Source organism: Aulonocara stuartgranti, assembly GCF_965226115.1.
Source record: "Aulonocara stuartgranti genome assembly, chromosome: 2".
NCBI classification, from domain to species: domain Eukaryota; kingdom Metazoa; phylum Chordata; class Actinopteri; order Cichliformes; family Cichlidae; genus Aulonocara; species Aulonocara stuartgranti.
Genome location: NC_138940.1, coordinates 31,938,478 through 31,951,159, shown reverse-complemented (window position 1 = coordinate 31,951,159; position 12,682 = coordinate 31,938,478). Strand labels below are relative to the sequence as shown.

Genomic DNA, 12,682 nt, shown 5'->3' with positions numbered 1-12,682 from the left:
ATCTCCCACTGACCTATATAATTCAAAATGGCTGCTGCTGCACAGCTGTCCTCCCACACATGAGAGTGAGGAGTGCTAAAGGATAGATTGAGGGAATGAGAGAAAGCCAGGCTGCTGCTGGTGCCTGTGTGGGAGGAAAGGAAAAGACGGTAAGCAGGTAGAAGAATAAAAACGAAAGCATCCTCAGGGCACGATCTGTCACGCTTGTTCTGTTTCTCTGTCTGTCCATGTGTATCTAATCTCTTCTCTCTGCTTCCAGTATTCCTCATGTATATAAATAATATATACATAACTTCCTATTTGTGTCACTTCAAGTCCTCCCCTTGCAGCTTTTCCTCATCTGACTCAGTTCCTTCTTCTGTCTCATTTTCATTCATCCCTGTCTCTTTAATCTTCCCACAGTATGAATCATCCCGCTTTTCATGGTGTCTTACCCCTTTTTACTCTCCCCTCCTCATTTTACACACACATTCTCCATTTCTGCATTTTATCATCCCGCTTTTCCTTCCTCCATGCATTTCTACACTTTCTCCAGTTTTTTCACTGCTTAAGACCACGTTGTGCGTAATCTGACATTAGAAGTGAGTTGCTCCAAATATGACGCTAATCCACATACATGCACAGCCCCACTACTCGTCTGTGTGTGTGTGTGTGTGTGTGTTTTATTATAGGTACATACTTGTGAATGCGTTTGCATCTTAGTGGCTGGTTTGTTAACTAATTAAACCATTATATTTGAATTGCAGAATGGTTGCAGATTTCATCATAGTATTTATTTGATATGTCACCTCATGGCATGCGCTGATGTTTCTTATGGGTTTGGTATGATTAAAAATGATGTCTGACTTTGTTGCGTTGTCTTTGTTTCTTTGTTCTTGTCAGCCAACCACCGACGAGCTGGAAATGTGGTGACCAACATTCTGGCCAAAGAGCTGATGCAGGAAGATAAGCCTTCATTGGGTAAACCTTCTGCAAAAAAGTTAAAGTCAGATGATAAAGTGGAGCCAAAACTAGAAGAAGCAGAGTCATTAGAGGACTTGCTTGAGTCTGCGACTTCTCGGTCTAATTAGGTACCCAGGTAGAAGTTTGTTTTTCTTTTTTTCTTTGTTTAGTTTTGATTTTTTTTTTTTAACCTATACAGCCAGTCTATCTAAAGTCAGATTTATCTTTCTTAGGCATTCCAGGGGCCAATAATCATCTGCTATTAGTTTACTGAATAAAGGCCTGCTTTCTTTTCCATAAATGTCTTAAAAGGACAGTCTTTTAAAATAACATTGTTTTTTGAGACGACAGAGAGATGCAGAACTTAAGGGCGGGGCTCTCACCTCAGTTTCAACCTCTGCATGGTCTTCACCAGCCTTGAGAACTCTGACACTGTCATAAAGATTGAATTGCTTTTTCCATCACATGCACATAAGGTGTTCATGTTGTTTTTTTGTTTTTGTTTTTTTTTGTTTTTTTTTCTGTTTCTCTTTATTTCTACATCACTCGGTTCACCTGTCACTCAAAGGACATCTTTAGCCATTCCAAAGACTTACTCAGGAGGATCCACTTTGTTTCTTTTATCTTTCTTCCCCTTCTTTTTTTGGTTATTCCCAGATTTAGACTGAGAATGTGTGGATTTTGGCACATCCTGCATCATCTTGTCAGGATGTTCCAGCCAAGACCACTTTGCTGTTTGTTTTTTGTTGATGTTTTCTGTTTTTAAAGGGATGAAACAATTTTCTTTGTAATTATTTGTTATTCCGTATGTTACTGCTTGTAATCATTTTACTGTATTATTCAAAGTGCCAACTGATAGAAATCCAGTCTTATCATTTCACTTCTGTGTTTAATACGGTCACAGTTTGCACTGGTCCTGCCTGACACCTCATCAACAGCAGTTATCACCTGGGTTTATATTTCAGCATGTTCTTTAGCGAGAAAGGGCATAGCGCACAGGTGTCCGTGTGCTTAAAGGGAGGGATTAATTATATAAACTTGTCTGTTACCATATGTGCCCATATCATTTATATGAAACATGAACATGATTATTCACACAAAATCTAAGGCAAGATAGTCGACAGCAAAAATGTTCTTCCACAGAGTCCAACCAAAACAAATATTGCTTTTTCAGAGGGTGTTTCCATGCACACCCAGCCTGAGCAGTTCACATGCCTCTGTGTTTGTATATGAAAAAGTCTGTGTGAAGTAGCTGCCTATATTTAGTCAGTTTCCTACATGTGTGTTTGTGCTTGTACGTTTGTATGTACTGCCATCTGTAATTACTGTATGGTACCGACCATGCTGTCATAAATGTTAGGTTTCATGAACAGCGTTTTGGTCTTTCTGCTGAAGATAAAGCATACTGGAAAACTGCCCAAAAACTGCTGAGATATACGTGTGCGTGCATGCGTGCACGCTTGTTTCCCGCCCACTGAACTGCAGCAGTAGTTTTTGAACGTCTGGCTGCGTTTCTATTTGTTTGCAGCCATCAGCATACATGTTGCCATGATGTTGTGGTGTACTATTTGACAGGAATCTGGTGAGATGATGCAAGCTGCTCCATGCAATATTTATTACTATGCAAGCACATTATTGTAGCGCGCTCCCCAGACGTGATACCTAGTCAGTCTCAGGATGTACAAACCGCTGGCACACCTCGCACACTCTTGAATAAACCTGCTGGTTCAAGGTCAGTGCTTCATGGCAGTGATGACTGAGAAAAATCCTTTTAGCTCCAAAACTTCATGACATCACCAGTATCGTTATTCCATCTTCCTATAAGAATGTGCCGTCTTTGGACAAAATGATAATTAAACACAAAAGGAAATAAGATGACGCACTGGAGCGCTTCCAGTGATGGTGCATCATTTTTTTATCAAATAACACTGAGAATAACAAATATTTTGTTGCGCCTCATCTCAAGCACAAATATGTCGTAGCTGTATTTAAATGGTTGACACTGTTGCTGTTTTAATGTCTGCAATATTTTGCCTATGACTTCAAGTGCACACCTGTAGATTGATTGTGTGTAATGCACCCTGAAAAACAAATGTTTTTGAAGTGAGGAGCAAGGGAAAACTAGAGGAGGTAAATGATGTCACTGGAATATTTTTGCAAATTTGAGTTTTTTCCTTTTCTCAACAAGTCCTTTTTCTTTTTTTTCTTCTTCTTTTTTTTTTTTTTTTTTTTAAGATATTGTTTTCTATGTAAATTTTAAACGATTATTTTAATGTAATTTTTTCCCCAGAGATTTCTGTATGGCTATATAACAATGCACCCAGTTGTCGTTTGTTACACTGAACTATTATTAAAAATGTCTTAAGTAATTTATCGGTGCGTGTGTCCTTTTGTTTTTTTTTTGTTTTTTTGTTGTTTTTTTTCATTATGTCGTTCGTGTAATTTCCAGCTTGGTTCTATTCCTGTATGATTGCCAAAATAAACTCTCTTCGGTGCACTTTGGCCGATGCTACTTTCTCCTCCGCTCCTCCCCTCTCCTGATGTAAACACATTGGGCAGTAAAGCATCAGACAGGCACTGCACTTTGATACTGCAATTTTATTGCCAAAAAGCAGCAAAAGAATGAATAAACAGTGGAGTTAGTTATTTTTACAGACAAGTCTCAGGATTTTCCATGGCTTCAGGGTTTCCACAAAAACTTTCCAACAGTATTCTGCTAAAATTGCCAGTACACGGCAAGATCTCTATGTGCGTGTCTTAAAGATGCAGAGGACAGTTGATGTCATGTTTTGTTTTTTTGGTTTTGTTTTTTTTTTTTTTGGAGGGGGGGTCCCTTTTTGCACCCTGTTTTTATTTGTTTTGACCCACGTGGTGCAGAGTATTTATTTTTTCTGTTCACTCACATGTTAAGGTTTTATTCCACCACAATGCAGCTTAAATTGAATCATTTAGACCTATTTATCATTTATCAGACTTTATACAGTTTTTCCACAAAGACTTTTAAGGGTTGGCCAAGTGACGATGGAAGAAATAAAGTGCCTTTAAACTCTCAAAGTTGGTTAAAGTTGTTTATTTGCCTTCCCCCCCCCCCCCCCCCTTAAAATTTTTTTTTTTTATAAACTGGTAGATTTTTGCAGGCCATATACAGTGCAAGTCAATGTGATCAAAACTGTAAAGAAATGACCAAAACAGGGTAATCTGGGCAATACTGAACAAAACAACTGAGTGATTCATTAACAATAATCATGATGAATATAATATGGGTGGCATGGCTATCAGCTTTAATCAGTTTTTTATAACTTTTGGACCACATGTGGCAAGAAAAATAACTTCTCCTGAGAAGACTGAGGAAAAGCTTGATACTGTGATAGATGGAAATCTTTGTCAATGTTTAAAATGGACAGTTTGACAGGTTGTGAAATTAGATTGTTGCTCCTCGTGTATGGACATCATACCCTGGGGTCAGTGTTGGGTTCTAAATTTATACATCAATAACATGTGTAATGTCTCCCAAGTGCTAAAAATGGCACTTTTTGCTGATCATATAAATATTTTCTGCTCAGCTGATGATTTGCAGCATTTACAAAATAATTAAATGGAAGATCTGGCTTGATAAAAATAAATTATCATTAACTACGATAAATTAATGGGGTTGATATTGAACGGGTCAGTGAAACCAGATTTCTAGGGGTACTAATAGATGAGGTTCTGTTTGAAAGCACACATTAAACATACTATTCTGAAGCATTACAGTATTAGACCATACGTCTCTCATGTTTGCTAATTTTACCTGGGACAGTAACTATAAAAGAGCACATTACATTCTCTTTTTATTCTTCGTCTATTTGGATATCTCAGTATTAACTAATAAGTAGTTGAGAAAGGTGTGGGGTGGGGTGGGGATAACGTTACTGAAAACACAACTCTTCACCAAGGTGCACCCTATTTCAGTTGGGCACCTGACAGGACAACCACCGCTTCAACTCGCATCCGTATAGCTATTAGCCCCTCCCACTCCAGTAAACGATAGCTGCTGGCTTTCCTCTGTTGTTGTTGTTGTTGATGAAAAACTGTGGATTTATTAAATTAAATATAATCACAGAATAAACATGATCTCCAACTATTTCTGTTACTCCAAACATAGCCTCCTCCATACCACACTTACACAGGGGTTTGTCTATAAACAGGAGCCCAAATGGGGGAGAACTGTTTTGGCATTGATAGGTATACTCTGTGTCGTGTCAGATGTTCCATGGCCTCAAGACAAGGACGTGAAGACCTCTAAGCAGACTTTCATGTACGACATCAGTTGAGTTTCCCTCTAAGATGGCGACTCTAAATCCTTGGGAGGAAGAACACCAGCTTGTATCTCCATCTCATTTTCTGTTGGACATCAATACTGACTCACGGAGGTAAACTATAAATTATGACCTCGTGTATGACCTCCCCTATGAGTGGCCTGGTGTGGGGGAATGCCTTAAAAATTCATCTGTATCATACAAGCTATTCAGATGTAGGCCTGCTAAAACAGCTGAAGTAGTTTCCTGTTTGTCCTGTAACACGACTGATTGATTCCCTGTTCTTTCCGTCCATTTCTCCTTCATATTTCACTGACAGGATATCCTCGTCGGTTACAGCCTGTTCAGGTTGAATCCTCAGCATCTGCGTTTTATTTAAAACAAAGAAAAAGGCATAAATCTTATACTATAGTCTTTGCGTTTAAATCCATCTGAAAAGTCAGTTCTTTTTTTATTGCTTTCTTTGTGTACAAGTCAACCTTCCAAAAAAGATGATGAACTTTATTAGTCCATAAATTTTCTAGTAAAAAGTTGAATGGAGCCTTAGTCTGTAGTATACCTCAATATGGAGACTGGAGGAGTTTAGTTCAAAACTCTGAGGCCTTATGTTAAATACCTGGGACCACTGTACTAATATTGTGTAGATCTTTATTTTAATGCTACCAGATGTGGAAAAAAAAAACATTCATCATCTGAACAAAATTAGCTTGCTTTTCATTTTAATTGGAGCATCTGCTGCATGCTGTGTCACAGAGACTTTGAGAATATAATGAGTTCTGTTTTTGGAATTCATTTCACGTTGAAATACCTGGAGAATTCAACTCTCCTGCGCTCTGTGAATGAAAGTCTCTGCAGTTTAACAAACCAGAGCTGACACTGCCATCCTGTCGTCTCATTAACTGACTCTGATAATGTAACCAGAAGGCCTCAACTTCCGTTCATCAGTGATAGCAGTGTTATTGATTATGTAATTATGTCATCCTCATTTCTCCCTTATGTGGTAGATTTTGAAGTTGATATTTTTGGATATATTGTCATCTTATAAGCATTGTCCTATCTGTGTTGAGCTTACAAATGAAGCGCCAGTAAGGAAAAAATAAATTTAAAGAATAATGAGGGCCAGACTAGACAAAAGATTTTCTTGATAGTCTACATCAGAGGTTAATTAGCAATGCATTAAATTAATTGGATGCAACTGAGGATATGATTGTTAACCAAGAAAAAATGGATTCAGTAGTAACAAAGCTTGAAGATGTATATAAAATTGCAGAGGTTTGATTTGGTATGTTGAAAAATGCTACCGTAACTATTATGAAGAGAAGAATTAGTTTAACATTGAGTGTAAGAAGGAATTGTGTTAAGGCAAAGACTTAAGGAAGTGTTAGAAACCTAATAAGTTCCAGATCCTGCTATAAGACAGTTATTAGAAGGTGTAAACATAAGTATAGTAAAGAAATTAATATGCTGTTAACTACACTCAAAAGTAAGGATACTAAAGGGTATTGTAGGATAATAAATAGGAACCGTTTTACTACAGTTACCTGTGATGGAATAACCATAGAGGGGTTCTGTGAACATATTAAACATCTAAATGAGTGTGATATTAATTTGATTTTATAGACAATACATGTTCACCTAATGAGTTTATTAATGACTTTTTCTCTGAAGAAGAGGTCAAAGTTCAGATAAAACATTTAAAGAATAATAAGGCAGGTGGCTGTGATTTGATTTTCAATTAATATATAAATACTAGTCCTGAAGACTTGATTGCATTGGTCACCAAATTGTTTAACTTGGTGTTGAGGACAGGCATTATACCAACAACTTAGACAACAGGAATAAGTTGTTGTTGTTTAATTGAATTAATTTGAACATTTTAAGTTGCAAAGACAACTGATGGAGACGTTATTTAATGCTAAGGATACTGTTATATTGCGTAAACTTGCAAAATGATATAAAGAAATTGTATCTGTATTTGGACATGGGTGATTTGTTGACAGACATTTATTTATTTTTCCTTTTGATAATGATGATGTGTATTGAATAACACTTTGTTTGTTTGTTATATAATATAATGTCGTATGGTTTGAAAGAAAGTCTCATATCTAATTTAGGATTATTCTTTGTGCACGCACACATATGTAGACCAGAGATCAGTAACAATTCTGACTCAACACAACAGAAGAAAATGAATTTAAAAAACCTGTGCATCCATTCTTTGTTTCCGCGTGTGTGTGTGTGTGTGTGTGTGTGTGTGTGTCTTGGTCACACTTCCTGTCTCTTTGAACACAGAGTTAGGCTCAGCTATTCTAACACATCTGATCCTAATCAAACTCTGACCAGGCCTGTAGCTCTGTTTTTCAGTAGTATCTATCTTCATGTGTTTGTAACGTTTTGGTAGTTTGTCTGTGGGGATAACTGCACTCTGAATGTTTAATCTTAACTTTAAAACAGACTTTTTTCAATGAGTTCACAAGTTCATACATCCCCCCCCAACCACCACCACTTTTAAGCTCTTTACCATTTGTGGTTTATGCGATTGCTTTCATTTGCTCCCCTTTTCTGCACTGTACATTTCCCTGCATACAAGCATGAACCTACTTTAAATTCCGTCCTTATATGAACTGAACCTTTTTCTCTTGATGTCCATTTTATTTCAAAGTGAAAGCATTCAAGTCTTTTGGAATAAGACGATGGGGATAATAAGGCTTTTAAAAGCAATGAGGGGGAAAAGCTCTGTACAAACAGATGCTTTATGTAGTAAGTAGGACACAGCAGCATACCGTGTGGAAGACATGGGGGAGTTGGACAAGGAATAAGATGAAGAATGTATAGAAGACCATATGAAAGAAGTTGGGAAACTGAAATAGACATAGTGATTAGGAGTCGAAAAAAAGCAAAAGGTGGCCCGATTAAAAAGCTGCGTAAAATGACAGCATTGTAGGAGCGTCTAAGAATAGACAACATGGCTGTGTGTTAGTGTGTGTTGTGGACTTTGGCCCTACTGTGTGCGCATGTTTGTTGACTCTAGTCTGACATATTTGCATCCTAGATAAGAGTGGATGTAGCCTTTAACTGCCGTCTTCTGTGGGTGTGTCTGAATGTGTGTTATGCTCTGTTGCGCTCATGCTTGTGACTGCGTTTATGCATCGCACATAGTTGTATAAACATGCTACCATATTCTGTTCATTTTAGCCATGAGGAGCTACCTTGAGGTACCCCTCAGCAAGGTACCGTCCCCACACCCTGCTCCCTGCTTCACTGGATGAATGGATTAAATGTAATTTCCCTACGGGGACTAACACATTATTATTATTATTATTATTATTATTAGACTGATCCACCATGGTAATAAGAGGATGGACATTGTCAGCAGCAATTCTCAGGTGGTGTTTAAATGTGTTCAGTTGATATTAAGGGACCCAAAGTGTACCAAGAAAATATCACCCACATCATCACACCACAACCACCAGTCTGAACTGTTTATAAATGCAGTTTGGAGCCATGCTTTCATGTTGTTTACACTAAATTCCGACCCTACCATCCAAATGTCACAGCAGAAGTTGTGGCTCAAACTAGCAAACATTTTTCAAATCTTAGCTGACAGGAGAGACGCACAGTGTAGTTATCTGCTTCAAGGTTAAAGGTATTGTGCATTTAGAGATGCTTTTCTGCATACCTTGGTTGTAAGAAGTGGTCATTTTAGTTACTGTAGGCTTCCCATCAGCTCAAGGCAGGCTGTGCATTTGCTTCTGACCTCTGGCATCAACAAGACATTTTCACAAACAAAGCTGCTGCTCAAATTTTCTGCTGAACATTTTTACATAACTGAAATCAAATCAACAATTAAAACTGCTGCTACTGGACACCTATGTGTTTATAAGCTGTTGTGTTATTTTTCCATTAGGAAAACAACATATTCATTTACCTCAACTTTAAGTGAAAATATTTGTATTATTTATTAGGTTAAGAACATATTTTTAAAGAGTTAACTTATTCTAGTTAAGACCAGTGTATTGATATAAGCTTATTTGTGATTTGATCTGTAGTGATGTCTAATTGTTATGAGATTCAAGTCCTCCTGATTCCCAGACTCCCTCAGGCTCTTGTTGTGACATTTTGGGGAGTCGGGGGAGATTTGCATGTGTGTGTGTGTGTGTGCCTGTCTGTCTATGCCCTTATATGCGTGAAGGGGTTATGCTGGAGAAAAGAGGTCTGAACAAAGAAAGGGGGCAGTATAATTGGCTTCAGCACTGCCAGACGACACAATGACACAGCCATTGATAGTGGAATGGTTTCCCGGAAGCAGTGGACCAATTGAGGAGCGGGAGGCTGTTTTTCACAGCCTCTGATTGGCTGGACGACAGAGACTGTCGGTCTCCAGGTAGCAAAGTGAACCTCTGAGCGTATCTGCCACCCCTCTGCCTGCTGTAGGAGGAGGGAGGGAGGGAGTGTTACATAGAAGAGTAGATGTGACCTCGGCTGTGGAGAAAACAAAACAATTAATTTACATTCAGAGAGCACATTAGCTTTTATTTTCTATATCGTCTCCCCCCACTGCTTCCTCATTCCTTCTCTTCTCCTGACCTAGAAGTTTCTGCATGTGTGTGTGTGTGTGTTTGCATATCTCTGGCTGCTACTAACATCACCATGCCAGGACTCTGAAATAAGTGTTTCATTTGTCTTTAACTTGGCTGTACACTCCACAGCTCCCTCTCTCTGTCTCCAGTTCTGAGAACTGTTATTTAGACTGGCCATTTCTCAATTTTCCTGCTGCTTCAGGAGAGAAGCTCACACTACTGTGGCATTTAAACTCCATAGAAACAGTTTGAGTGACTGGTGAAACGCAAAAAAAACAAAAAGGGCTTCCCTGGTGTTTTTGAATGATGGCATGCGAATGTGTGAGGTTATAGTACATATTTGAATATGGAGTAAAAGTGCCTATTTGCATTATTTTGCATTTGCCTACAACCCGGTGCATAAATACACATCTGTGCATGTAGCTGCTGTCTGCTTTATTCGGCCTCCCTGCTTCAGCTATCATGTCTTAATGATATCCACTTGATCGAATTTCTCGGCTACTTGTATAACACTCTCCATGTGACACACAATTAGCAGACAATTAACATGGGCAAGGGAGTGTCAACCGATTGGCTGTGCCATCACACCGCTGAGTGACATCTCCATCATCACACCTCCTGTAGTCACCCTGAAGCAAATGAAATCTGTGTCGAAACTGGAGTCCCTTTTTTTCTGTTGTGTCTGTTGTTTCTCTTTCCTTCAATGTCCATGCCTTTCAAACAATGTGAATATTCAGTCGCCCCCGCCCATTTAGCTTTCTACATCCCATTCCTTTGTTTCTCTCTGTCCATTTGAAGATAAGATACAAGTGAATTTGCTTGTTTTTTTTTTTCATGTTCATCTGAAAGTGATGCTTTGCGCTAAAACAATGTGATGTTTCTGCTAAAAGAACTGTCAGCATGACTGTGTTTGACTTTGGCGTTTGTGTGTGCCGCTCTATTTCCGACCTTAAGACATTGTCCAAATGGAGACAACCTAAGCATTAAATCCCATTATGAAGCAGATGGGGCTTCTGTAAAGAATGCGTTGTCTGAAACTGGCTTCTTTGCTGTTGATAGAGAAAGGTTTTGATATCTGCTCATATTTTAGGCCTCTGTCACACAGACCTAGAGACCACTTGGTAACCACTGGTCGTGAGAGGAAAGATGTGTATGCCCTGAAAGGCGAGTGATTGCTGGAGCCACATTCACGCAGGCCTAGACACTGATCAGTGACCCTCTGACAACCACTGGATGCTGGCTTGGCTACAAACATTAGCAAACTATCTACCAACTACCCACTTTTCCCAGTTTCAACAGCTCGGAGAGGTGAGTATTTTCAGAGTAGTTGGCATCACAAGAAGGGTTTTGGTGTAGAACCCTCATCAACTGGTTGGGAAATACATGTTTCCCTCAAAACTGGTGGTGTCCAGATGGTTGCTAAGCAGTCCCTAGCCTGAGGCGTTACCCAGAGAGAACAACTGTTCTCATTGTCGGATTGTTGGCTTCTTATCGTTCTTCACTTTTCTTGCTTACCATCCATTGCGTCCTTCCTCTTATTATCTTTAGTAATAGCACAGAAGCAAACTTTTTCTGCCATGATAACTAGCAGTAACATCACATGCAATCCACAATTTTCATTTAATTTTGTGCTTGAAATCCAGCGCATGGTTCATCCCTCCAGATCATGATGTCTGTGTGGATGTCTTTCCACCCCAGATTTAAAGGGGGGAGGGGGGGGGGGGGGCACAGAGAGAGAGAGAGAGAGAGAGAGAGAGAGACGTCTGCTTTGTAGGCAGTGTGAAAAGATGATGCAAACAGAATATTAATAAGCACCAATCTTATACAACCACATGCACTGGCCATAGTGTTCACTCTACCGCCTCGTTTTTTTTTTTTAAATTTTCCCTCTCACATGCACATAGGCAGTGGCTATACTTTCACAAATTCCTCTTATATATTTGGTAAAAACTGCTGATGGTAGGGACATTTGTTTTGTTGCTGAAACTCCTTCAGCAGCACTGTTAACACCTGTGCTTCTTATGGGGGCCAGGCAGAGATGTGTTCTCTCTGGGAAAACTGGGTGATAAATAAGGCACGAAACCGTGTGCCCCAGTGTAGAACAAACAGGTACTTAAACAGGTACTAAAATCCTGGATTTCCTTGACTGGGTTAATTTAAATTAATTTTTCTATGATTGTTTATTTTTTAGACACTTGTCATAGTTATTCTTTTTGTTGTTTATTTTTGATGTTGATTTTTTTCCCCAACAGTGTTTATCATTAGTATTTAATGTAGTCACGTATATTAATAGCACCACAGATATACCAAATAGAAGATATGCGATGTTGAAATACTGGAGGTGTTCTGTGGATCCTACTGGATGTTTATGGTGGGTGAGTAGTATTTATTCTGTAGTAGATGCTACTCAAGATCCGTAAATCCTAGTCTTCTCTTTTTTGGTTTGTGTTGGTGTAATTCTTTGGTTGGGTTAAGATAAGATATCCCAGACCTTCACATGAGAAGTCGGCTGCAGTAAAAGATGACTGCAGTTGAAAGAATATTTGTATCCATGTGGAACCCCTCAGAATCTCTGGACCAGTAATATGTTTTATTCTGTGTGCGCACACATGCATGCTCACCACTCCCTCCTGCCCCCTATATGTCCATACACATTGGTGTGATGTAGGTAAGCTGTCAGTCAGCTGACCTACATTAGCTGATCCTGCAGCACTCTGATTTCCTCTGGGGGCAGTACGTCTGTGGGTGTGGTACATAAGTGTGTTTGTTGCTCATACATCTCTTTTATGTTTATATGTGTGTGCCCATGTGAGTGTGTGCCCATGTGTGTGTCCTACAGCTCAGAGGATGACAATCCTACAT

General features: G+C 39.0%; 1 protein-coding gene across 1 annotated transcript in view; it reads left to right on the top strand.

Moving 5' to 3' along the window:
- Positions 1–3,315, top strand: part of LOC309714265 (protein diaphanous homolog 1-like) — a 30,251-nt gene extending 26,936 nt beyond the window's left edge. The window contains exon 11 of the mRNA XM_082546561.1: positions 883–3,315. Coding sequence (XP_082402687.1) covers positions 883–1,070 — 188 coding nt within the window. The 3' untranslated portion in view covers positions 1,071–3,315. The remainder of the gene's footprint in view (positions 1–882) is intronic.
- Positions 3,316–12,682: the final 9,367 nt, after the last annotated feature.